Raw genomic sequence first — 27,861 nt, 5'->3', positions numbered from 1 at the left:
CTAATAGAATAACAGTAAATGCATCCAAAGGAAAGGAAGCAGGATTGGAGATAGTTGTCTGAGCTTCTTCACAGGCATGTGCAGAATTCTTCACGCATAGCTTCCACTTGGCTTTAGGAACTGCAACCAGCTTAAGAGTTTATGCCACCATAAGGGCTTAAAGCCGCTTAAGTACTTCTTCCATCTCAGGAACTAAAAATGGCTTAAGTACTTATGCCACCCTAAGGACATAGGGTCAAAAGTGTATTCTCAACTTGAGCAGCAAGTAGTAGACATTGGTCTCTTGAAACTGTTAGGCCTGGTTGTGCCTGCAAAATCTTTAGTAGGGAAAGGACAGACAGGATCCATACCTATTTTCCATCAGATAAGAGGAAATTAAAATGCACGCATTGTTTTACCAGAGAGTCACAGAGGTTAGAGAGAGACTCGATTGCAGTGATTGGAATGTGTCTGAGAAGTCTGCTGAGGATTTCACTCCATAGAGATCCATTTTTTTTTCCTCCTCACAATGAGATTTTATTGTCACAGAAGATTTCCTGGTTCACAGGACCTCCTTTATATCCTGACTTTTTTACAATGCGTTTGTCTGTTCATCTTGCTGTGGATCATGGAGTCAACCTTTATCAAGATGTTAATGAGATGGTAGGGAGGCCAGTCTGATGTCATCTCTTAGTTGCCTGACTACCTAAAATGGTAACAAGGAGCAGCAATGAGTCGCATATTGCATCCCTGGAGAGCAGGCAAGCCTGGGGACTTGTTTAAGTGCTGCCCTGTCACTGTTCTGAACACTGATATTCATTTTGCAGTCACTTGGCTATCTCAGGAAACTGTGTAGGTCAAGAACCTCAGAAGTATGCACACCACTCATAAACAAGTGACTACTTCTAATGGGAATCAGAGATCTAAAAACTTCTGTGAATGTGGCCTATAGCTTTTAGATTTTCTGGGCCTTAAGTCTCTGCCTCAACTGTGGCCATGGTAGAAGATATTTTTGCTGAGGTTTGTTGTTAGAAGAGGTACATTCACAAGCTATGAGGTACTCAGACTCTGGTAATAGTCTCAAGTCTAAAGTGAATGTGAGGTCTGTACCTGCACCTAAGTGGTGACAGGGAAGTTTGAATCCTGTTACACCAAGTTTGGTGAGCCCTGGTGTACTTCACACTATTCTGGTCAAGAAGGTTGAAGTTGTACTAGAGCAGGTGAAGAGGCTGAGAGAGCAACTGATGGACTAATACAGTCCTCAAAGTGGCAATGGGGAATCTGGGAACAAAATTATGAATGGGTCTTAGAATTCCCCACCTTGAGCCAAAGCAGGTTAAGGGGGGAATGAGGACTTGGTCACTGAAGAGAAGACCAGAAGGAACTAGTTTATCTAATCCAGCAAATGAAGACAGAGAGGGGAGTGCTGTCTGCCAGTTAGTTAGGGTGGGGAAGGGAGAGAACTAAACACTCAGCAGGGAAGCAGAGCTGTTTAAGCTAAAGGATAGTGTTGGCACAAGAACAAATGAATATAAATTGGCTGTGAATAAATCAAAGCTAGAAATTAGTTGCTAACCAGTAGAAGAGTGACTTCGTAGAAGTGCCTTCCACTGGGACCAGAGGGAGCTGATCACCAAGGTACTTAGAAGCTGAAGCTCTGTTTGTGACCAGGATTATGTGCAGTGGGACTTGCCATAATGAGGGGATAGGCCTGATGACCAGGAACCTGTTTCTAACTGTATGTGGTTTTAAGGACAAATCTACATTCCCTATGCAAAACTCAGAAATAAAAGTGTTCCCTGCAGGTCAGGGACAGCTAATCCCCTTCCAAACCAGCTTCAGAGCTTTCCAGTCTGGTACTGCCAGACACAGCCTCTGCCACATGTCCTCTGTGTGGGCTCCACAGCTCTCTTGTGCAGCTGCAGGACGAGCTGTGTTTAGCAGCTGTGTGATGCTTCTTCCCCTTTTGCACTTTGTCCCCTATGCATCAATGCTGCAGCTCTGCTGGTTTGAGGGGCTTTTTGTGGAAGTACAGTACAGGGGGACATTTGTGCTAGAAGATGGGTTAAATGCTGCCTCTGCTTAATGTCAGTGGTGAGATCTAGTGAGAAGTTATTTAGCACCTCCTTTTTAGTTTTTTAAAATACAGGGAAAGACCTGCAAGAAGATAAAAGTCTGAAATTGTCACTGTATAACTGAAATTAAACTTAATTTTGGCAATGGTGATATGCCTTTCACTCAGCCACTAACTTACCACTTTATACAGCATGGTCTCTTCCCAGTTTCATCCTATACTTTAGGGTAGCAAGTCTAGGTTAGAAAACAGAAATGTGAGATTCTGCCAGAATTTTCTGCTCTTGCCACCAAATAGAACTTTGCTTTCAGATGCAATCTCAGTTGCAGTGACATTCTTTTTCTGATGTTCCTAAGTTTTTCCACTGGTATGGAGAGGCTTTTCCTCCTGCTGTTTGACTGCTGTGAGAGCACATTTGGCCTTTGTTTATGTGTTGAATAGCTAACGGGTACCATGCAGTCAGCTAGGACGTGCACAGATTCTCCTTTCTTCTAAAAACCCTCTTGCAGGAGGGAAATGGAACACTAAGGTTATTGCAGAACCTACCTCCAGTGTCACCTCATCTGCTACAATATTGAGTAACAGGTACAGTTGGTATGGATTATATGAGAACATGCATGATTTAAGGCGTTCCCTTTTCAATAGTATTTCTTACCATGTAAGCATTTATGCTTCCAGGATACTGTGGATTGAATTTCCTGTTACCTCTGGTTTTTGAGATTGCCCAGTAGAGATGACAGGCAAACTTCAGCCTTGCTTTCAATTAATCTGGTGGGGTTTTATGCTCTGGAAGTCAGAGCTTCCTCCTTCAAAGGCAGGTCATTCTGAGACCAAAATCAGTATTTAGGTCAGCTCCCTCTGTTCATTTTAGGGTATTTTGGAACTGGATTATAATAACAACATTTTTTAAAGAATAGAAAATGAGCCAGGACAAACAGAGGTTTGGTAATATGCATTGAAGTAGCATGAAAGTGACTGGTATTCTGCAAATGACCCCTGTTCAGCAGCTTTTTGGAGCTGTGTGCAACGGGAGATAGCTTGTAGAATTCCAGCTTTTAATGTGGGCTTTTTTTTTTCAGGTCAGAAATTCTTAATAATACAGAGCTGATGCTTCAGAGCCTTATGCTAGCAAACCTGACACTAGGGAGTAATATCACTGGCTTTCATGCGCCTATTTACTGTAATAAGGATTATGGACATAAGTAAAACTTGCAGGTTTGGGCCCACAAAATTAAAAGAAAAGCCTTTTCACACCCTGAAACTGCATCAAAATTCAATTTCACCAGGAAAAAAAAAATCCTTCTGATCTAGTCCCTGGAATGTGACATTTCATGGGTGTAATAAGGTTACAAACAGATTATAAATTGAAACCCTATAATTCCTTATTGTACTGTACCAAAGCTTCTGCTTTGCATAATACTCTTATTCCTGACTGTTCTTTGTTTTACAAGCTCAAAACTGCTCATTTCCTCTCATAATAGAGACCAGGGAGCCAAAAACACCATGTAAAATCCAAAGGTAATTATCTGAGTCAAAGAACCTGAATGCCAGAGTTCACAAACTTGTGAACTTTTCTAAATGATGTTGTTTTCACAGTGAGACCTCCCTCCTCTTTAAACATTTCACAAAAATTACGCATTCTTTCTGCCAAATGATAATGGTAAAAAATCCCAGTGTAGATTTCATTTGTGGCTTGCATTTGTGTAGTTCTGCTTATATGTCCATAGCAGATGACTGACTGACAAGTTTTCTCATCATAACTTGAGCAGGTGAGAGTGTTTGAATCTCAGGATGACAAATACTGTGAATCTCCTTACCTGACAGCGCTGCTGGTGCTGATTTTCTAGCAAGTGTCTTCCTCCTTCCTTTCAGTATTTGGACATGTTTGTAGTTCTGCTAAAATATGATCCCTCTGCAAAAAGCAATTAAGCAGTTCACCTGTGAACCAAATAAATTACTCAGATTAGCAGATCACAGTCTCGTTTATTCCAGGCTTTCCCTAAAGGTGAGGATCCTCAGAGGGATTGAATGAGAATGAGATGCATTTACAGGTGAACACTCAGGAGCCACTTGCAGCATCATAGCAATGAGGGAAAACAGCACAAAGAGGGGTTTGATTGTAGGAAGATCAGAGAGTCTAGGAAAGGGTTGAGAGAGTAGGAGTGCAGGGCAAATGTGTATGGAGGGCCACAGTTGTGAGAGACCAGAGGATGATCACAAGATATTTGACAAGTAAGCCAGTGATGGAGAAAAGCAAATGATCATCACCACTTGTCAGCTGCTGCAGTGAGCCTGGGCAGAGGAGGGAGTGAGGAAAGGACTTTTAGGCCCATGAGAAAGGTCAGTTTTGGAGGATTCTCATGCTGCCAAAGGTTAGAGGTCTAGAGCACAGGGAGCAAGTGACAAAGAGAAAAAACTGTCCTATGGAGATTTTCTCTGAAAGAGCCCCCACGGTGCCTGAGTGTCCACACAGCAGGAGGTAAAAGGAAGTGCTGTGGTGAAGTGATTGATCCAGCCTTGAGGTTTTTGTATCAAATGGAAAGCCTGTGTCACACACTCAAGTTTCACCCCCCCTTGTGGCTGTGTAGGTCTAACCGCATAACACACAGTCCGCAATGTTTACAGAGAGATTTGGCCATGAATTACTAGAATGCATTTAATTTTGTCCCTTTACTTCTTTCTCTTTCAAGAAATAACACACATTGCCCTCACTGAACTCTTTTGATGCCATTTCACAACACAGAGCATATGTATGCTTCTGGCACAGGTGTGTATACTATGAATACAGATCTGCTCTAGGAACATTAACTCTTGCAGATTACAAGTTGTATGTTGCCCAACACCTCTCTCTGTTCATGCATCCTGAGCCCCATAACAACTTTTAAGAAATGGCAATAAAGTTTCAGAAAAAAAGCTGTCATCTTTTATAGGCAGTGGATGTCTTTTCCATGGCAAAGGTGAATAATTTTGAACATACATGATTTTATGTGGCTTTCTGACTGATTTCAAGACTTCAGGAAAGATTGGGATTATTTTCTTTGTGTTCCAGTATGAGCTACTGAGTTTCTATATGCCTGGCATTTCCTGTAGGCATTTCCCATTATGGAACAGATGCAGATTTCATCCCTGTGCTGTGATCAAATAAAAACTGGAAAGATTTTTTTGGTGGTACCTTAGTGGGAATAAAGTCATTCGCTGAGTAAGGCAGCCATCTAGTGGCACAACGACAGAAGTACGGCAGTGTGGAATGATTTCGAGAGAGAGTCTGGGAGGATGAGTCGGGCAGCTCCTAGTGGAGAAAAGACTCTGAAAGTCCAGGTGTAGTTTTCTCTTCTTTTGGTTTCTAAAACAGTGCAAAACAAATTCAAAAAGTTCAACCTTTAAAAAAAAACCAAATCAATTTTTAGGCTGGCCCTGCTTCGCCTGCCTGTTTCCACTCAAACACAGAGAGAATTAAATCCATTTTTAAATGCTTTTCTGAACTAGATCTTAGTGAAAGAAACAGAGCAAGCTAATTTTGTGGAAGAGTACAAGGTACACAGCCCTGTCCTGCTTCTGGATACACTCACATGGATGACACTGACCACAGAAAGACATGCCTGTGAGTCAGCAGGGCTGGGGCAGCTGTCACTCCCACACACATGCAGACAGAGCCAGACTTGGCAATGGCAAAAACTGGCTTGATGTATGCTTCTGTACTCAGAGTTCATATTCACAGTGTGTAGGGGTTTATTTCTGCCGCCATGACCTGTACATTTACTGAACTAAATACATTTACTGAAGGAAAATATGGGTAACAGGGAGTGAGTTAAAATTTGGGGTGAAAACTTGATTTAGCAGTTCTGTTGATTTTTCAGGTTGGAGGATATGTTTCTAAAGGCCTGGTTTTGTAAACCTTGTTTATGTTGAGCAGCACTTAAGTAACACTTCCCTGCTCTTCAAAAGCAGTACCCAATGTGAATCATGCAAGTGGAGCCGTGCATGAGATTATCCAGGATCCATTTATCAGCTTGCATCCCTGAGGCCTGATCCAAAGCCTTTTGATCTCAGTAGAAAAAAAAAAATCATGGGCCCCAGTGGACTTCCAGTAGGATCTATAATTTGACCTCTGTGGTCACTTGGAAGCGCGGATGATCTTATTCTTTTGGTACTTCAAGGACCTGGTTCACACCTGAATGTCTGGTGCTCTTCCAAAGTGAAATTACAATAAGGCTGCAGCTGATGTTGTATTTCTGTTAATCTGTGACCTCTATTCTGCCTGAACAGCATATCAACAATGACCACATACATGGTGAGAAGAAAGAGTTTGTGTGCCGATGGCTGGACTGTTCCCGGGAGCAGAAACCTTTCAAAGCCCAGTATATGCTGGTGGTCCACATGAGGAGACACACAGGGGAAAAGCCACACAAATGCACTGTAAGTAAAAGGGTCTGAGCTCCAGGTTTGTACTGGGAAGCTGGGGCTGTGCAGAGAGCAAACAGAGCAGGATGAGTGCTGCATTCCCTGAGCTCATCTGTCAGACTCTTGTGGAGAAGAGACTGCCATGTCTGCTTTGTTATCCAGCACAACCAGATGACAGAAGCTTTAGGAGGGGGAATTCCCTGGATGATTTGGCCCACTTCTTCAAGTTTAAAGTACAAAGAAGCCCCAGAAGGCATCATTAACTATGGCTCAGTTTGCTTAATTATTTAAAGGAACTTTCTCTTACAGAGTTTGGTATTACTGCTGGCCACCAGCTCCTGATGGCTTTGCAATGCATTTCAGTGTTAGTCAAAGTACATGAATACTGTGCTCTTGTAAGAGAACATTTACATGATGCTGAAAGCATTTTAACTTGAGCTGTGGTGGAGTTTGCTTGGATAAAATTAAAACCCTTCAAATTAAAACTACATTGGACAAGGTTATGAAGGCTTGGAAACTTTCTAAACTTACTTTGCTGTTTCCTGCAAGTCCAAAGATTAAAGCTAAACCAGATTTATGTCTTGTCTGCAGTTTGAAGGTTGTACAAAGGCCTACTCCAGACTAGAAAACTTGAAAACGCACTTGAGATCTCACACTGGAGAGAAACCGTATGTGTGCGAACATGAAGGCTGCAACAAAGCTTTCTCCAATGCATCTGACAGGGCCAAGCACCAAAACAGGACTCATTCCAATGAGGTAAGTAAGCACAGCTTCAAAAGATTAATAGAATTCATTGTTGAACAGACTTACAGTGTGGTCATAGCAATGTATTACAGAGGACAGGCACAGCAACCCTCAGCAGCCTGAAAAGAATGTAAGTTCTGGATGCCTCTTAGCAGCACAGTATGTCATTCAGACCTGGCATTTTATAACATATAGGAGAGGAGAGTTTTGAATGAGGGTGTCTAATGGAAACCCATGCATTAACCAGGGACAGATCCTGTTTTCCCTGTAAAGCTGGCATCATTTTTCCCCCTGGAGCTAAAAGGGCTCATTGAGTGCCTGGACCCACCCCCATGTCTGTGTTGGCACCAGGCATGTGCTGGGATGCAGCTTCCCCAACATATTTTGGGGTGCTGCAGACAGCCACAGTGTCCACATTTGAAATCATGGGTTGCTGTTTAAGTTCTGAGGTATGCCTTTTCCTTCTTCTCTGGCCTCTTTCACTCTTTTCTTTCCATCCTGAACGGACCTTGTGGACTAGGGATGCAGCAGAGGAAATATGACCTTTCTCAAGGAAACCCACTGTGGCAGTCACAGCTGTTTCCAAACTCTCAGTGTAACATCACATTATTACTGTGTTCCTGTTACTGCTGCTTCCTTTTTTAGGAATCACACTATCTTCTTGCACTGTCCATGTTTTATTGCGCCATTTCAAGTTGCATGGAGAGTCACATCATCTCAATCTCACATCTCAGAGTCCACTGTCTCCTCCTTGACATGTCCCTATACTCCTTCAACTCTAGCCTAAACCTGGAAGTACTGGAAGGGTGGGACATACCATAGCATCTATTTCATCTATTTCCACACAGCTAGTATCTTTCTCTAGCTGGCTGTCAGGTCTGCATACAGGCAGATCTCCAGGGAGCATTAGTCCTCTTCCAGTCCCTGCTCTGCAGCATCTCTTCAGTCACAGAGGAAGCAGAGGGCATTGCACATCTCTGAGTTTCCTCATCCCTGCTGTGCGTGTTTTCAGCAGCCCAACTAATAATGGCACTGAAGCCCTGCAGCAATTTCGTGAATGGTCACCAAGGAAGAAGGAAGTTCACCAAGTCTTGCCGATAGCTGCCTGAGCTTTCTTGTTTCATTCACTGAACCAACCTGTGTGCTGCCTGGCTGATGAGTTAGACCTTCTCACACTTAGTGATGTGACCTACCCCTGTGTTTATTTTGTGTCTAACAGTAAGGTAACCAGAGAAATTTTATGCTGCACATGATTTCTGATAGGTGCAGCCACAGGGGCAAATGAAACATTTCCTTCACCATTACTTCACACCAAAACAGGCTAATCTTTTAAGGCAACATATCCTGGTGGAGTGATGTGAATACAATCAAAAGCACAGACCAAATTCAGCATTTGCTTGCCGTTCCATTTTGGCTTTAAGTGGGTAGCCTACAGAGAGTTTTGAAAGCAGCTGACATATCTTGATGACAATATGCCTTACTCATGCAGAGGAGAGCTAAATGACTTGTACTTCCATAGCAACCTGAGAAAACCTGCCTCAGAAGCTCAAGCTCAACATCATCTCTAAATTGCTCCTTTTTGCTCCTATTCATGTAAATGGGAGGAGTTTTTCCACTGATGTCAGTGGAAGCAGCCTTAGGCCTTAGACAGCTATGACAAAGCTCTATTTGTCAAAGGCTCCACAGTGCCGTGTGTAAGCAGAGAGAGAATCCCTCTGAGAAGCTCTGCATGAGGGTCTCTTTCTATTTTTTGAAGGTTAGTATAAAAAAAGCCCTTTAAAATAGTAGTTTCTTGGAAACAATTCAGTAATGAAAGTGAGTGAACAATACTTTGCTTCCTGAGGCAGTTAAAGGATTTAGGAAGTGCTCAGCTCTTCTTTCTAATCCCCTCATAATACAAGAAAAAATGCTTTGTTAATTTATAAGACAATAAATTTACTTTATTCTACATTGCTTAGTGAACTATAGAAATCCACAGATAAAGAAAGTGGTTTCTAAAAAAAATGAGTGATGAGTTATGCTAGTAGCAGTAATAATAGTACTAGTGCATATATTGCTGCAACGTGAAAATGTTCATGGCACTGTATCTTACGCTTTCACATCGTACTGGTGATCTGAAGGAGCCTGAAAAAAATGCATCCTCACTTAATTCTGCCTGAACAAATGGTCCAGTATCTTTTGAAGGGGGTTGTTTCTCTCAGTGTCAAGTAGTAGGTACTAGGGATACTGGGAATGCTACCAAACTGCTGAAGGCAAAGGACAAGGTTGAAAATTAAAGCAGTCTTCATAAATTGGCACAGCTGAGTTGACTTTTCTGCTAAGGTAAGTGAAAGCTCTGCTAGTTGGTACCCATGAGAGATTCTGCCCTCAATCAACTGTGCAGCACTAATTGCTACCTTCTGAACCAAGGGCAACTAATGGTTTTATCTAGGAGCAGTCACAATTTGATAAGACAAGGGGTGATGGCTTTAAACTGGAAGAGAGTTGATTTAGATTAGTTATAAGGAAGAAACTGGTTACTGTGAGGGTAACAATGCACTGGTAGAGGTTTCCTAGAGAAGCTGTGAATGTCACATCCCTGGAAGTGTTCAAGGCTAGGTTTGAATGTGGGTTTGACCAAGGGATCCCTGCCCATATTGGGAAGGGTTTGGATAATTAGATAATCTTTAAGGTCCCTTCCAACCCAAACCATTCTATGATCCATTTGTAGAGACCATAAATTAGGTAACAGATTCACTGTGAAAGCATATAACTGTGACACCAGCTGTGCTCCTTGGAGTTCTTCAGGAGTCCCACATGGAATAAAATCTGATATGGGTGGGTTTTGTGTCTTGTCAGAAACCATATGTGTGCAAGATCCCGGGCTGCACAAAGCGCTACACAGACCCCAGCTCCCTGCGGAAGCACGTGAAGACCGTGCACGGCCCGGAGGCACACGTCACCAAGAAGCAGCGGGGAGATATCCACCCCAGGCCTCCGCCACCAAGGGACCCAGGCAGCCACTCTCAGACCCGGTCACCAGGCCATCAGACTCAGGGTGCAATTGGTGAGCAGAAGGACCTCAGCAACACTACCTCAAAGCGGGAAGAATGCCTCCAAGTGAAAGCAGTCAAGTCAGAGAAACCAATGGTATGCAATACACCGTACCACTCCTTTTGTCCTGTTCTTCCTGCAACCAGTTAATAATCCCTTTATGAAATGCTCAAGTCTGTAAACACTAGCTCACAAAGTTTGTTTTTCTGAGGTCTTCTTCTGTGTTTACATTGTAAAATGTTTTTAAAGTCTAAGAAGTAGCAAATAAAAATAGTCTGTGCAATATAGAATAAGTGCAGTGCTGCCAACTGCCACAATAATTGTTTCCCTTAAAATGCTCCATCTTCTGGAATAAGCATAGTATGAGAGAATCAGAGTTTTCTTTAGAAAAAAAAAAAAAGAGTTTTTTCCACTCTTCTGTTTCTAGAAAAAAGATGAATCTGAATCTTGCAGGCTGAAAGCCAGAATAAGGAAAAAACCAAACCAAACCACAAGTCCAAATGACTAAAATGATGATATTGATGGTGATCATTTTTGGAGAACCTGGGAAAGTAATCACGTTTTAGGGGCTTGAGGCTTTTGGGTCATAGATCAAACTGAAGCAGGATGAACTGACTTTCTTAAACAGCAGATGGGCATCTTTTAATAACATCTCTGTTTTGTTGTTACCTCTTATGTTTATCTGATACTTAGTCAAGTTAACCTAGTCCAAGTTTAACTCAATCAAGTTGAATTGACCATCTGCAGGTCTTTTCTCTGGTTTACCTTAACGTATTGCATTAAACTGTTGAGAGAACTGTATTCCATTTTTTGAGACGCTATCTTAAATATACAAGTTCTTTTATTTGCCTGAATTTCATGTGCCATCTGCCCTCTTCACAAGGGTTAATTCAAAAGCAGCCATTCCATCCTCTTCCCCATCTGGGTCTATGATTCATCTGTATCCAGCCCTTGGGGATTACAAATATGAGCCCTCCAAATTCTGCTCATACTGTTAATCATGCTGCAATTCAAAGTGATTACTCACTGAAATATGAGTTACTGCTGTGTTGTGCCTATGGCTTATGTTCAAACTGTTCAGTATTAATACTCAATTCAAAACCTTTGAAGGGCTCAGTAAACTCCTGCTGAAGTGTAAAGGAGGTCCTCTGCCATCTTTGGTGATAACTACCTAAGTTTACAAATGAGAAAAATCTCTTTTGCTTTGCTAGATAAACGTGTAGCATTATTGAGGCATGTTGAACACAGTTATAACAGGAAAATTTGTGGAAGAGAGGTACTAATGCCTTTAGCTTACATAGTGTTAAATATTTCTCACTGAAAATTATATTTTAAAGATAATTCTGTTGTTTCTTGCTTTTCATTGCATGTATGAATTAAAGTATATTTTCTGGTTTTCAACTAATCCAATGTCTTTTCTGTCTAATGCTCTTAAATGTCTTATTCTAACTTCCTAAGGACAGTGGGTAATAAGGTGAGGGCATTTTAACTTTTCTGCTATTTTTCCTATTGCAACATAATATATGTTTTTATTTTGGTCTTCTGCCTGTTGTTCAGTCATTCCTTTGTTTAGTAATGTGCAATCCATCAAGCACATTCCCAGTTGTAGTGTGTTGTGAACATTTTGCAACATTTGACATGTGAAAAATCTGGCTTATATTGGTGAAATATCTTCAGAAATGTCTTTGTACTTTCCCCTCTAGATAAGACATCCTTTTTTTTTTTTTTTTTTTTTTGTATTCTACATCTAGAAATATATGTCCTGCATAATACAGTTCTTATTTCTGTACCCTACCTCACTGTGATCTTGAGATGTGCTACAAGAACAGGCTTCTGATCACTACTACTCTTCTTCCATATGGCATGGAGCTATTGTCCAGAAGTACAAACTTTCTTCTGTATAATAACTGTTGTTTCTATTCTTGTCAGCAAATCTGCTATGGTCAGGATTTGGAAATGAACTTGCTCAGTGTGGCCTCATAAATTCTAAGTATCATCATTCAAGTTAGAAATAATAAAATAGTTATTGAATCTCAAATGGACTCCTTAGGGGCATAGGAAACTACAGTAGTGCCATAAATCTGTGTCTTCATTCATTGATGTTTAAAGTAAGAGTCGTCTCTGGCACTTCAGAAATTCTAGACAGCATTTTTCAGTAAAATGTACATAAAGATCACAGAGTGGCAGGAAAAAAAACACTAAAAACAAAACCACATCAGAAACCCTTTAAAGTTAAATACTTACTTGAAACTGTTCTTGTGAGCAAAATGATACTGCATGCCCTACTGATTTGTGATCACACTGATAGAACCTTACAGTGAGATATTAAGTCCAGAGACTTCTGTCTGTTGTCCTCTGTTTTGTCTGTCAGTTTGTTCATTTTCCCATTCTTTTGAGAGAACTTTATGAAAAGTCTGAAAAGTAAATCAAGCCTGTGTTTCCCCACAGCAAGAGTTCTGCTAGAGCAGCAGGGAACACTCCCTGTTAAGAAAGAAGATGTTATTGTGGCATGTTTATATCCCTGAAGATTAGCAGTCTGTGTTGTCTACTTAAATTCTTGCACTTAAAATCTTAAATTCTGATGAAACAAAGGATTTGATTTAGTAGATCATCACCTTCTTGATTCAGGGCAGAGGTGGTGTAAATTAGGTATAAGAGGAGGTATGAGTTAGACCTGAGTGCTCCCAGGGTCACAGGATGCTGATAATGTAATACAGTATTTTTTGCACTGATGCTTTGTCCTTGTTTTATTACATGCCAACATTTCAGGCCAACCACTGCTTGTAACAATGAGCCTTAAGCCTGGAAAATGCTTACATTCTTTAGCCACAAGTCTAATTAAAAAAACCCTCATTCCAATGTTGTTGGAGTCTTGTTTGTTTGTTTGTTTGTTTGCTTGCAAGCCTAGCAGTGTAAACTAATACTTTGTAACATGGCTGAATTCTGGTTTGGTTTTTCTGAGCTGCAGCTTCAGCTGGGAACAGCACATGAGCAAAGTAGGGTATCCATCCATATGTGCTCACAAATGGCTTGAAGTGATAGAAGTAACTCCGGGAATAACTCAGATAAATGTCTCATGGAGATACATTGTATGCCCTCAGCAACACGTGAAAGGCAATTTTAGTCTTGTGTTTTACAATGCCTTTCACTGCAGCTGAAGCCAGTATCTAGAAAGCCTCCTTAAGAGCGATCACTGTTACCATTTAAGGCTGAACTTTTCTATACCTGTATATTTGGCTCCATTTAGCACAAATGCTCTGGTTAACATTGTTTGCTTAATCCTCACACTCTTTTGTCTCTGACTTCCCTCCAACAGACATCTCAGCCAAGCCCTGGTGGTCAGTCTACATGCAGCAGCGAACAGTCCCCCATCAGCAACTATTCCAACAATGGGATCGAGCTTACTCTGACCGGTGGTGGTAGTGTAGGAGACCTCAGTGTCATCGATGAAACCCCAATCATGGACTCTACCATTTCCACAGCCACCACAGCACTTGGCTTACAGGCCAGGAGGAACATGACAGGGACCAAATGGATGGAGCAAGTGAAGTTAGAAAGGTTGAAACAAGTTAACGGAATGCTTCCAAGACTGAACCCCGTTCCACCTTCCAAAGCCCCAGCCTTGCCGCCTCTCATAGGAAATGGTGAGATACACATAAGAGGAGTGATAAAGCTTTTTGTCCCTAATCTTGTTGCTTGCTAGCTCAATCTTACAACTCTTGCAAGAGTTGCACAGCTCAGGAATCTCAGCAGCTGTGAAATGGTTTGTAAACTGATCACTTTCTGTTTATTCCGTCGTTGCAAGTTCTTCTACCCACTCTCTGAGAAGTCTGATAGTCCTGTGTTTTACAGAACAGGAGGTGTTGAGCGAGCCATGAATCACATTTTAAATATTCATGATAAAGGTTTTGACCCAAGATCATCATAATTCTGTCTTGTTTTGAGACAAGGTAGAAGAAATAAATACCTGTGAGTTTACTGGATGGAAGTCTTTCTGTTGAGGCCTTTGCAGGGCAGCCTTGGCAGAGATGTGGTGGGCTTCCCTTTAAATAACCTGTTCCTACACATAGAAGAAATCATGTACAGATGCTACTGCTGCAGAGGGCAAATATCCATGAATGGGAGCAAGGTGAGGTTGAACTCTGAACATCCCCAGTTGTTTTCCTCCAAAGAGCTGCTCATGACCAAAATGGATGTTGCTGCTGCCCCTACTTTGCCTACGGCATGTCTGTAGGTTTCTGGGCTCCACCCAGCAGTGACAGCCCAGGTTTTCTGAGGCCCATTAAATCAAAAGAAACTATGTAAAATTAAGAAATGTATCCTGTTTACTTAAAACCAAACCAAAACAAGGAAACCAGCAAAGATGTTTTGCAGTTGTTAGGAGTTATTTCAAGAATATTTCAAGAAGTATTAGAAGTGACCTTGAATAGCCTCCAATTTGTATATTTTGCCATTCCATGCAAATGCCTGTTCAATTATATTTTGCCTATAAAAAGCTCCCTTACGAATATGTCCTCCTGGCACATCGGCCAGCATAGCTGCACTGCAGGCTGGAGTACTGCACCAGCTGATGACACATTTGTGGCTATGGGCTATAAATTTTCTGCTGGGATTCACACTGAAATGTTACCCTTGAGTCTCCAAATTAGCTTTTAACCTAAGGACAGTTTTTATCCCTACTTCTTGCAAGAAAGAGCCCTGCTATAATTGGATGTGATGATGTTCTTCCTCTGTACTCCGCTTATTTTTTTGCTGTGTGTTTTCCACACCAGTTTCTGGATAGTACCTCTTTGTTTAACTGTGAATTTTACCCGCAGGTACCCAGTCGAACAGCAGCTGCAGTGTCGGAGGATCCATGACTATTCTGCCAAACAGGAATGAACTCTCAAGTACAGACATCACTGTGTTGAACATGCTGAACAGGAGGGACAGCAATACTAGCACAATCAGTTCAGCCTACCTGAGCAGCCGCAGGTCCTCTGGAATCTCACCTTGCTTCTCCAGCCGGAGGTCCAGCGATGCCTCCCAGGCAGAGGGAAGACCGCAGAATGTGAGCGTTGCAGACTCCTACGACCCCATCTCGACAGATGCCTCCCGGCGCTCCAGTGAAGCGAGCCAGTGTGATGACCTGCCAAGTCTTCTCAGCCTCACCCCAGCCCAGCAATACAGGCTGAAAGCTAAATATGCAGCAGCTACTGGTGGACCCCCACCAACTCCACTGCCTAACATGGAGAGGATGAGCCTCAAGACAAGGATGGCACTCTTGGGTGACTGCAGGGAGTCTGGAGTATCTCCACTGCCTCCAGTGAACGTCCCTCGAAGATGTAGTGATGGTGGGGCAAATGGTTACAGCAGGAGGCATTTTCTGTCTCATGAAGCTTTAGGAAATGGGACAAGGAGAGCCAGTGATCCAGTCAGAATGGCCTCCGACAACCTCTCTGTCCCGAGAGTCCAGCGTTTCAACAGTCTTAATAGCTTTAACACTCCTGCTTTGCCTCCATCCATGGAAAAGCGCAACCTGGTTCTTCAGAACTACACCCGTTCTGAGGGTGGCGTCTTCCGCGGCTTCAGCTCCCCCTGTCCTCCAAGCATCAGTGAGAATGTCGCCCTGGAGGCTGCTACAATGGAAGCAGGTAACAGTCTGAATGATGAGGATCTCCTGCCAGATGACGTGGTCCAGTATCTGAATTCCCAGAACCAGGGCATGTACGACCATTTGTTGAACAATGTCCTAGATAGCAACAAAATGCATCACAGCTCAGTTTCAGGAAACAACAATTCCAGCAACTTTGACCAAGCCCCTCCACCGAGCAGTCAGCAGGCGGGTCCCGAGGCAAATAAGAGTGACTTGCCCATTCAGTGGAATGAAGTAAGCTCAGGAAGTTCAGACTTATCTCCTTCAAAGCTGAAATGTGGTCAGCGGTCAGCAGTGCAGCAGGCTCGGGCCTTCAGACTGCATAACAGTATGATGGTTCAGCAGCAGAACCTGGAGAGAAGCAACATGGCCCAGCAGAATGGCTATGGGAACCTGATGGAGAACAACACTTCCTACAGTTTACAGCAAAATATGACTCTTGGCAGCGGAGCCGGGAATTCTTTCAGCATGCAGTCCAACAAGCCTTACAGTGAAAGCATGGGCAGGCAAGCAATGATGTCTGGGGTGACAGACAATTCCTGTGGCATGGCAGTACAAGGGCAGAAGCTGAGAATCAGCAACATACCAGTGAATGGGAACCAGCAAAATTTCAGCCATCCCCTGGCATCCAGTGATCAAACCACCAGTATGGCAAATGGAATGCAGGACAGGAATATGATGGAACAGGAATATTTGCAAAGCCAGCCAGTCGGAGATGGTGTTCGTTACCAGGGAGTCAATCAATCTGGTCAAATGATGCTAGGGCAGGTTAGTCCTACCTCACAAGGCAGCCTATATCAAGTGCCACAGAGTTGTCCACTGGTGTCTCACACCATTGGTAGCCAGCCTTCAGGTTTGTCAGTGGCCAAAAGTTACCAGTCATGCTCTAATTACAGCAGCAATAGACGGCAAAATGTGCTGAGAAACAGCCTGTCCCAGCAGCAAAGACACGTAGGTGATGGCAACCAGACGTACAGGGTAAACACCATTAAGATGGAAATGCAAGGTCAATCACAGCAGTTCTGCTCTAACATGCAGAATTACTCTGGTCAGTTGTATGACCAAACCACGGGCTTTAGCCACCAAGCTATGAAAACAGGTTCTTTCTTTGGTTCAGAAGCCAGCTGCCTGCTACAGGGGACTGCAACTGAAAACTCATCTGAGCTTCTTTCCCCAGGGGCTAACCAAGTGTCAAGCACAGTTGACAGCATTGACAACAACAGTCTAGAGGGTGTGCAGATAGATTTTGATGCAATCATAGATGATGGGGACCATGTCAGCTTAATTTCAGGAGCCCTGAGCCCAAGTATCATTCAAAATGTCTCCCGCAATTCCTCACGCCTCACCACTCCCCAAACATCTCTTACATTCCCAGCTATGCCTGTAAGCACAACCAACATGGCTATTGGGGACATGAGCTCTTTGTTGACCTCACTTGCAGAAGAAAGCAAGTTTCTTGCTGTTATGCAATAGACATAAAAAACAAAAAACACTTAGGAGATAACAGATGGGAAAAAAAGACTCATATTTTTTAGTTGTGTATGTATTTTAGCAATCTCATCTCATCTAAATGGGATGTGTTTCAAGTATATTCCTTTTATGGAATAAGGACTCTGAAAACCCTAAAGTGTTCTAGGGAGAAACTGTCTTCCATTTCAGTTTTGAATCAGTATTGCTACGCCCATTCCCTCCCTTTTCTCTCTTTTCTCTCTCTCTCGCGCGCCCTTTTCAAATGTCTGTATGCTTCTTTTATTTTTCTTTTGTTTTTTACCTGTAAACCAATGTAAACGTGTGAAGTGCATGTTGTGGGATTTTTTTGTTTTGTTTTGTTTTGGGGTTTTTTTGTAAAGAAAGGCCTGATGAAATGACAATTTTCTGTTACTCAAATGAAGCTAGACCTTGTAAAACTGTTGCAGCTTTTCCTCTTGAACCTATAACCAGGCACAATGTGAAGTGAGCATACAGTGATGAAATCCTCTCTGGATGCACTGGACACATCACACTGAGGTGGAAAACCAGCTTAGAAATGCACTGCCATGCTAACCCTGGGCTGCAATTCCAGAGACACGGAGTACAAAAAGTTGGGAGATTCAAGCAAATAAGAAATGTAAAAATCATCAGTCCTTTGATCTCTAGAAAAAGCTTAAGGTTTTTGTAAACACACAGATAGCTGCCACTGCCTTGAAGAATAATACTGAGATTGTGTCATGTTCAACCTGTTTCAGAGGAAGGAGAGTACCAGAAAGCTGTTCATAGCCCAGCTCTCATCTTTTGCAGAATTTGGTATTCTGCTTTTCAGCCTTATTTTTAAATGATGAATAGCAAAATTATGGGTGTGTATAGTGACTTGGGTAGTCTACAGTCTTCTCATGGCATACCACATTTGTGGAGATACAGTCAGGGTCCTATGAAGTATTTCATACAATGAAATAACAAAATTGCAGTATTGTTATATGAAAACTGTTGAGGTGTGACTTGCTGAGCCCCTGGTTCTTATTTGCTGAAAGGACTGTGTGTACATCCCCTTTAGCCCAGACAGCTCCATGGATACAAAGAGCTTCAAAAACATCATGGGCATGTCATGTAAAAGAAGTAGAAAATGAATGGCTGGCCCAGTTCTCAGACTAGCCAAATAAATCAAAGCAGTTGCAAGCAATCTGATAATCTTAAATGTTTTTCCACTGTGTCCAGGCTTTACAAAATTAAATTAAAACTGCCATTAAAAATAGCAAAGAAACAAGGGGAACAGCAAGTATTCACAGATCACAAACTATTCTGATCTGGAATTATTATCAGGTCCAACTCTTCAATGAATGGCCTGTATGAGGATCAAACCCACAACTTTGATGCTATTAGCACCATGCTCTAACCAACTGAGTTGTCTGGCAACTAATCAAAGCTCAGAAAGACCAACCCAGCTTCTTTCTCTCTCTCTTGGTGACACCATGTGCATTTAATTTCCAAGCAAACCGGTGGGTCAAAACCCAGGGTCAGTTACACTGGCAAAAATTGAAACCAGTGTACTGTGATCATTAAGCTACTCACTGGTAGAGGTGAATGGCATTTTCTCTGTGAGCACAGGCTTGTTTTTGGCTCTGCTGGGCTCCATGTCTGCACCCATGAGTACACAGTGCTCCTGAGTGAACAGGCTGCTGTGGGGAACAATCGCAAGACCACGGTTTAAATTCACCCACTCCTAGAAGCTGTATGGAGTGCCAGCACTCCACAGCACTTCACAGCACTTCACTTTAACAGTGAAGACTTCTCAGTTAAATCCCAATAGTGATGTCCTACTACAGGATGTAGATTGTGCAGGCACTTACAGTCATGGATTTGATGTCTGTAAGGAGCTGATGTTATAGTAGACATACAGCAAGACAAGGGAGCATAGTCAGTTTTGAAATATGGATAAACTTTAGCCCAGTCAAAATCGGAAGGTGACTTCTGTAGGCTAGAAGACCATAGCATTTTTTTTCAATTGTAAAAGAAAAGGTGAAATACCAGCTGATTTAGGACATGGCATTTGAGGAAATGTGGAGAAATTGAATCTTAGTGAAGCTGTCAGATAACATTAATCTGTTAATAGCTGTTAGAATTAGAGCATGAATGTATAAATCGGTAGGAAAACATCATAGGAATTTGGTGCAGGGGCCATATTTGAGTTTATCACAGCACATACCAAGAGATTTGCACTGTGGGCTGGAATGTCAGAAATCAAGACAAATGTAATTATCCTACACCTTTTATCATTATCTAGTCTTTCTTTTTATGTTTAGCCAGCATTTCTTTCTTACCCTGTCCCATGCACACATATTCACTCATCCTGCACTTTGCCCTTTGACACTTCCCCTCCCAGCTTCCCTGCCCCTGACCAGCTATCACAGCCTGCCTGCAGTGGTCCTTGGGCTGCATGGGCAGCTGGGCACAGCTCACCCTGGCAAATGACTGGATTGATGTGGCAGTGGGAAGAAGCTGCTCCCTGTTGCACTCTGGTTGCCCAAAGGGCCTGCAAAGACCTACTGCCTATACACAACCATTGTCCCTGCTCTGCTGCTGGGACAAGAAGGGATGCATTCCACTGGGCAGTCCCCAGGGGAAGGGATGTTCCAAGGGCTGTGCTGTGCATTGCAGTGCTGGGATACAGCCCACAACCCTACAGAGAAGCTTGAAGAAAAGGCTGTGCTGGACATGTTTCAGATGGTTCTCAGCAACCAATCCTGGCTGTTTATTAGAGCTATCAGTTACATGTTTATAAACAATTTCAACAGGGAGACTTATGACCAGCCTGGGAGTAGGTGGCTTGGGAGAGAAGTCTTTTATTGTAATGGAACCAATACATTAAAAAAACCCCAAACATCCCCAACTATTTTTTAAACTCAATTTTCCAGGTCATAATTGTATCTGCTGGTGCAATTGATGCTGGGAAGCTATTAACAGATGTGATCCATCAGAGCTTAGAAGGAGCCATTCATATTGCTCCAGGCTAAAAGGGACTGTTTGAGTAGCCAATTTGCCTTCCTGGATTTGACAAACCTTCGTCACTCACTTAGCCTTGTCTTGGGCCAACAGTGTGTCTTGGCAGAAACCACATGCTCAAGAAAGGCATCCCATTTGATTTGGCAAAGCTGAAGAATCAGAGACTCCACTGTGTCCTTGGGGAGTTTGTGCAAAGGATTTATCATTTTCACTATTAAGTGTATGTGCCACTTATGTTCATGTATCACTTTTCAGTTTTTAGTGTTTTCTCACGCTTTTCTGTTTTATACTAATAAGCCTGGTTTTGGTACCTGTGAGGGTAGCAATACATCTTAGCCCATCTATCTTGGGTTTTTGTTCTGTTTTGATAAGGTAGACTGGTCTCCCTGAGCATGGCACTGTTACACTGGATGCCAGCTTTCACTTGTCAGCATCCTTCTCAACATGTGGCAGTCTGGGGAAACTCCCATCAACACTGGTGGGATGAGTTTACTAGCACCTCTCTACTCTTCCAGTTACAGAACTGTTTTCATGTATGTGGCACATCAGTTGATTTCTGCATAGCTGTTGGAAGCCCACTGCTCACCCAAGAGTACAAGAAAATGCACAAAATACAATGAATGTTCTATTTCTAAAGCATTGCAGCATAGGTCTAAATCACCATTTCTTGTAAAGGCTCTGTGAGTGTCTTCCATATGTGTCACTGTTGGCCTGGGGCACATCAGTAACACTCAGCCTGCCCGAAGCGTGTGTGTTTCTCCAGACAGTTTCACTTCCCACCAAGTGGAAGTTGCCCATGAAGAGTTTATCTGTCAGCTATGCACAGGTGGAGGAAAGGTGTGTTTGCAGGAAAGTCAGTGGGCTTCCACATAGGAGGACAATGGTCCCACACATCCCCACATGGCAGATGACGTTATTCTCTCCTTGGGGAATGGCCCCACATGGTGCGTGCATTAAGATGCTGGCTGGCTGCTGACTTCCTGTCACCGATTCCCCCCTCCTCAGTGGGATGGTTGGTCTGCTCGCCCGTGCCTGTCCCGCCATGGCTTGTCCTCCTGGACAGCAGTGTTTATATTCCCACAATGTATGTGCCTTATTTTGCGTTGACCCTGTGAAAGAGAGGGACCAGGATGTGTTGCCAAATTTTCCTGATGAGGCTGTACTTGCCATTGAGCTAATAGCACATACCACTGTTAATAGTGTCCAAAACATCTTGTAAACCTCTGGTATTCACGTGTTATTGTCCTTGGATTGGTGGAATGTCTCCTATGGAACAGTTACTGTTGTCAGTCCTGCAGATGTGTAAGATAAAAAAGTGTTGCTTTTTCTAAAAATTTTTTAATTTTTTTTTATAAAGCTTGTAATCCTTAAAAAAAAAAAAAAAGAGAATGTGTAAATACATTTATGTACGGTAGGAATAGTGTTCAGTTGTAACAGACCTTAGTGGTCTTCATTTGATAAACCTGCAGTTATGATCTGATGTTTCTCAAGCCTTAGGTTGATCTGACGGGTCTGTAGCACCGTGTACATATGAACTGTACTTCTGCTTTCAGAACCACTTAGCTTTTTTGTAACAAAGGAAAAAAAATGTTTCTTACAATGTCAATAAAAACAAAAGCCTTTGTACTCAAGTTCTTCGCTTTCAGCTTCTGAAGTATCTCCTTGGGGGAGGGAGTTATTTTTTCATACATCTGAAAAGCCTGGTTGCAATCAGTGCTTGTATCGCTTCCACTCAGAGCTGCTTCCCAGCCTGTTGCTTCACTCCATTCACAGTTTAAATACAAATGGGAAAACAAAACAGGGTGTTTACCTCCTTGCTAAAGAAAGATGGCTGACGAGTGTTGGGTGGAAAAGAAATGAAAATGCAGTGTCACACCAATGAAGTGTTTGAAGGGAGGAAAGAGACTGACCTGGTTAACTCTGCTGCTGGAGCAGTCAGTTCAGAGGCCAAAGCCGAGCTGTGCTGAACTCTGGGCTCTTCTGTGGGGGCTGTGTTTCCATTCCTTGCTTGCCAAGGGTGTGTCACAATGGCTTGCCCACCCATGAAGAAGCATGGGAGGGAGGGAGGAAGAGAAGTTCCCCTGACTGGGTTAATGTAGATGTCCACTCAGGTGGGTTACGGTGTGATCTGCAAAGACACAGATATCTTCAAAGCTGGACATGTTTAATGAATGCTCCTATTGAGTACAGTTGCTAGGGATGATGTCAAGTTAGAGGTGCCAAACAGTACAGAAAATGTTGTAGTGCTGCTTGGTCTTAAGGTGTCTGATCTGTTTTCATTTCAAAGCCTTTTGTTTCCACTGCTGGTACCTTGGCAAGACCCAGAGCTCTCTGTTAGCTGTCTGTGCTCAGCTTCTGCCTTAGTCCTTCCTCAGCCAAAATAGGTGAGCCATTTCCCAGGTGGTGGGAGATAAATTTGCATCATTATTTGCTCATTTTAACTTTTCTTTTTCTTTTTTGTGTGTGTCTCTGTGTGTGTGTCCTGTTTTGTTGTGTTTTTGTTGTTCAGCATTATTAAGTTTTTGTCATTTGGCACAGGCCTTAAAGTTTAGGAGGGACAAAGGGTAGAATGGAGAGCTAAAGCATAAAACATGCCCAGCTGAGAAGCCAGTGAGTCAGGAGAGCCCTGGGAGTGGTGTAGTAGGGGTGAGGGAGACCCTGCAGTTTGAAAGGGAGGTTGATGGTGGCCATGCTGCCTTGGCTTACATGCTGCAATCCAAAACTCTCCCAGAGACTGGCAGTGCTTCAGCATCAGCTCACTTTGGGGGATGAGTGCATGTGACAGTGGCTTCCCCACAGCTTGGACCATAGAAGGTCAGCAGGAGGGATGGAACAAGCCTCAGACAAAGACACGATGGGCCAGCAGGGAAACGAGCAGGCCTGTGGGGACTGGGGAGTCAGTGGCAGGATCCATGCTGACAACAGATGATGGCTGTCAGGGGTTCAGAACCAAGAGGCATTTCTGAGCGTTACCAGCTGCCTGCAGGTAGTGGGAGGTGAGGAACTCCCACTTCTTACACAGTAATGCAGTGAAGTCCTGCACACACGCACGCGTGCAAGAGCATTGTGCCCAACAATATCATCAGCATTGCATGCCTGCTGCCATGAGGGAGCCCACACACCTGGACTGACAGCCCCTCTTTCTGCTCTGTGCATGAAACTTGCACCACTACCTCTACCTTTAACTATCCCCTGCATGCTCATCTTCCCTCTGTATCTCCTCTACCAGCTGGGTCCACTTCAGGATGAATGTCAAGAGGGCAGGAGATGCCAAGGGCCCCCTGTCCTGTTCAGCACGTTGGGTATTTGCTGTGTGCTGCCATGCAGTGTGAGGTCAGGCTCAAGGTTATAGCATTTCCAGAGCTGAGCAGTGAAGGGCTGGGGCTCCAGGTCATACTCCTGGTCCTCCAGCCTGACCTGGGATTGGGCTGATGAAAAGCTGCATGTTCAAAGCTGCAGCTGGAGACAGGAGGACCTCTGTTGCCATGTGGTAAAGCTCAATATAATGCCAAGTTCTCAGGAAAACAAAAAATAGCAGGGCAGTCATGGTTTGTACTATCCAAAATCAGCAGATGCTGTTGACCTTTAGTCTGTGCTTTAGTGCCCAGGCTGTAAATTAATTATTGTAAATTAATTATTTTAATTCATTAAATTAGTTTCTTACTTCAGAAAGGCATGTACCCAAGAGAGAACTGCAGTTTGCAAAGCCTGAAAAAAGTATAACAGAGAAATACAGCATCAATCAGCAAGGGAGGAGAAAACTCCCCACAGCCCCTCAGTACGCTAAACAGGTGCCATGACATTACTGCACTCAATCCCAAAGATGGGCAACCCAAAAATCACCAATAATGTTGAGAGCTGGCCTGCCTTGGTCGGGGATGAAGCAGGGCAAGAGCAGACCCTCTGTGTGGGCCCACAGTGCTGATGGAGTTACTGGGCTGGCTGGGTGCAAGCGATGGCACTGTAGGGCAGCCCAGTGTAATATTTTTCCTTTCCCAGCTTTTGTGGGCTTGACTGTGTAATCTTCAAGCTGCTTTTTCAAAGAGAGGGTAATGAGAAAGAGACGACTTGTTCTCTTCAGGCTGAAATACAAGCTATTTGTGTTAGGAACACGGCTTTGTTACATGATTAGTGCAATGGGAGCCCCTAGGCACCACTTCCCAGTACAAACAACTAGTATTAATAACTCATGTTAAAATTGCCTGCTATTTAATAACCTGGGCCTCTTTCCACCCTGAGAAGCACATAACTGCTTTGTGTTCCCACCATCTCTGCCCATCTTCCCTCACTGGCTTTGGACTCTCCCTGCTCATTTCCCAGGAAAAAAAGGAGCAGGTTTGGGCAAGGAAGAAGGAAGAAGTGACAGTGTTTAACAGGAATACTCACATGGCCGGTGTTTAACAGCAATCCCCGAATGTCTGTGTACCTCCTTGCCTGCCCTCCCCATCATGGGGTTCTGCTCCTGCATCTGATGTGAGGCTGCTCATTGCTGCCATGCCTCGCAGTCTCGGTCCCCTGTTTTCCCCCGTGTTCTGGGGACGGACTGACCCATTTCATGCCTTGCCAAGGAAGCAGCCGCCCTCCCTCCGAGCTGCCCCAGCTGGCTGAGACGTGATAGACCAACAACACTGCTACTCATGGGTGGGAGGCCCGCGTGAGTCATGCTTCCCTTCGCCCCACACGCGGGGCGGCTGCGGCAGGAGAGCCGGGAGCAGACAGCAGGACCGCGTCCGGGCACGGCCGCGCACAGTTGGGCCCAGGTGGGAGCAAGAGGCAGTGGGTAGAGCAGATGGTGATGAACCATAAACAGGATCGTTTCCCAGCGGCTGGCTGAGCTGCTCCAGCCTTTGCCCACAGCCCTAGGATGGCTGTCAGGTCTGCAAGTGGTCTCTAAGCCACCCTGCTCTGCAGAAAAACATTACTAATGTTCCCATGACCGGAGCAAGAGAGAAGAGACAAATAACTTGGACGGCAACATGAAACAGTGGCAAAAATCTGGAAGACAGAGGAGGAGAGAGGAAAAAAACAAGAGGGTGGAAAGCTCTATAATGACTGAAAGAGCCCCAGATGGATACAAACCGAGAAAAGGCCAGAGACAGAAATAGTAGCACTAATTAGCTGAGCTGAACGACCCCACTCCTGCTGTACCTGATCATCCTCCGCTGTCCTCAGAGCCCCGACGCTGCCAGCCCTGGGAGAGGAGGAGTGGGAGCAGGGAGCTGCTCAGACCTGGATGAACAGAAGCAATTCAGTTCCTATAGCAACGCTTAGTGAAAAATCCCAAAGCAGAGGCACCTATAGAGCTGGGTAGAAAAAAGGGTTGTGGCTCCAGGCAGCATTCCCTGAGGGAGAGCCATGAGAAATATGTGCTTACCCATCCTGAGCAGGGATCCTGCTGCACCTTTGCTGCTTGAAGACTTCCCATTTTCATTATATGAACAGCCAGCCCTCCCAAGAAAAGTTCACTTTGCCTATTTTGCCTTAAGGCAGTTTTGCTTTGAAGTCCTACAGCACATCCCACAGTGCCAAGGAATTGTGACAATGTTTTCACTGGCAAATTTTTTTATCTGGAAGGCTTTTGCTGGGAAAGGGCAGATATATCTCATCCCTGTCATTGCTGACCACCTCAGCCTCCAGTCAGCTGTTTTCAGTAAACTCCTTCAACTTTTTTTGTGGGACCCCATGGCATGGCATTGCTTAAATATGGCTCTTTGGAGGGAGCTTCAAAGAAGAAAAAATGGTCTGCATCATCCTGCTTCAGAAGCTGAACTTGAGCTCTCATCTGAAGTTTGCAGATGTCAAAGAGGGCTAAAAATCCCCAAGTCATACCTTCTGTGAAAGCAGCCACCAGGCACTGACTCAGAGCTGTGTAGTTCAGTGGCCAAGGCCCCAGTGCCCACGGTTGCCCCCAGAGGCTCGGGGCTGGTGCAGCAGAAACGAAGGGCTGCAGGGCTGCCCTAAGTGGCAAAGTCTGCAGCAGCATGTGTGGGCACTAGGCTTTGTTCCCTTCCAGCAGGAGCAAATCAAGCTGCCCTTTGCAGCCATCCAGGGAGGAGCAGTGTGGTTTTTCCCCCAGGGCTGCTGTCTCCTCTTCACATCACCTTTGGAGTAGGCAAGCTCCTGTGGCTGATCCAGCTGGCAAGAGCTCTCCTTTGGACACCTTAGGACACACCATGCCATGCTTGTTTTGGGTTTTTTGGCTTTGCTTGTTTGTTTGGTTTGGGTTTTTTAGTTGTTGTTGTTGTAGGGAGTTAAAGGAACTTGTGTCACTTTGAAGTTTGCAGTGCAGTGTCCCAGTCCAGGCCCACCATGTGACCCCACTGCAGGCTGGCACAGTGTGAGCAAGCCCAGTGGCACAGCTCCTACACTTGCCCTGTGTCCAGTCCTTCCCTTGCCTTGGATGCTTCTCCCCGCCTTTTCTACCTCCCCTCAAGGCTGGGCTGTAGCATAGGGGAAAACCAAAAATACTGCATGCTATTTTTTTCTCTCCTTGGCTGGTGTCTTGGAGATTGCTGCTGTTTTCTCCCAATTACAGAAAATGCTTGGAGCTGTGTAGAGGCTTAGCCACACAGTCAGGGAGGCAGCAATGCCTTTCTTAGCTCTGTGGAGTGCAGTCTTGAACCACTCCAGCACTTCTTGCTTACCCTTGTACCCTGAGACATCTTAGGTTTCAGTCTTAGGTTTCAATTGCTCTTCACCTGAGCTCTGCTTGGCACAGGCAGCCGGAAAGTGCCGGGCTCCAGTTTAGCTGGAGCATTAGCAGACAAAAGGAAAGCTTGAGCATCAGCCAGCAAAATGTAATAGGGAATCTTCTTGCCCCCATCTCTGCTGATGTTAAAACTAGGGCCTGGCTTTCCTGTTTGAAACAGGACAGGGGCTGAGGATGCCTGCTGCAGGGTCAGCTCTGCCTTTTGCAGCTCCCATAGTTTCAGAGGCTTGTGTGCCAAGCTTTGCTTAGAAGCTCTGGTGCAAAGAGCCCATTCTGCAGAAAGCCCAGGAGAATACAAAATCCCCTTGGACTTTCTGTTGTGGAGGAGGAGCTGGTCAAAACCAAAATCAACAGTCCTGAAGCAAATAGTGCAGGCTTTGATCTACCCAGTTAAATATGAGCCCTGGTGAACTGGATCCTCCTCTCTTTGTGCATGTTCTCAAACAAAGTATTTTCCTTCAAGAGAACAGGCTGCAGACTGTCAGGCTTTCTCTTCTCCTATTCTACACCAGATGATGGGTTTTATGACAACATGGTCCTAAACTTAAGTCATCCCGTTCTTGGCTGGCCTTGTGCTAAACTTAAAAATGGAGAGCCTCAAAACCCCAAATGTTTTTCCCAATGTGCCCTAGACAGTGGCATTGCCTGGATTTGCTGGTGCAAATCAGCACTGTGTTTGCTGAGCATAAGCATTTGGTCAGTCTTGGAGCTGATAAGTGCTGGTCCACTGCAATGAAAACATCAGATTTAGAGGAAAAAAAACAAAGGAAACAGACAGAATTTAGTAAATTTAGAGACACCACTCAGCAA

At 44.0% G+C, this 27,861-nt stretch overlaps 1 protein-coding gene across 3 annotated transcripts in view; it reads left to right on the top strand.

Moving 5' to 3' along the window:
• The window catches only part of GLI3 (GLI family zinc finger 3), a 204,706-nt gene extending 182,733 nt beyond the window's left edge, over nucleotides 1–21,973 (top strand). For all 3 annotated transcript variants that reach the window (XM_050971489.1, XM_050971487.1, XM_030230543.2), the window contains exons 11-15: nucleotides 6,320–6,469; nucleotides 7,046–7,210; nucleotides 10,037–10,327; nucleotides 13,548–13,875; nucleotides 15,049–21,973. In XM_050971489.1, the coding sequence (XP_050827446.1) occupies nucleotides 6,320–6,469; nucleotides 7,046–7,210; nucleotides 10,037–10,327; nucleotides 13,548–13,875; nucleotides 15,049–17,339 (3,225 nt within the window). In that variant the 3' untranslated portion in view covers nucleotides 17,340–21,973. The remainder of the gene's footprint in view (nucleotides 1–6,319; nucleotides 6,470–7,045; nucleotides 7,211–10,036; nucleotides 10,328–13,547; nucleotides 13,876–15,048) is intronic.
• Nucleotides 21,974–27,861: the final 5,888 nt, after the last annotated feature.

This window comes from Serinus canaria, chromosome 2, assembly GCF_022539315.1.
Source record: "Serinus canaria isolate serCan28SL12 chromosome 2, serCan2020, whole genome shotgun sequence".
NCBI classification, from domain to species: Eukaryota; Metazoa; Chordata; class Aves; order Passeriformes; family Fringillidae; genus Serinus; species Serinus canaria.
Note: the sequence above shows the minus strand (reverse complement) of the source record. Positions and strands in the feature narration are given on the sequence as shown.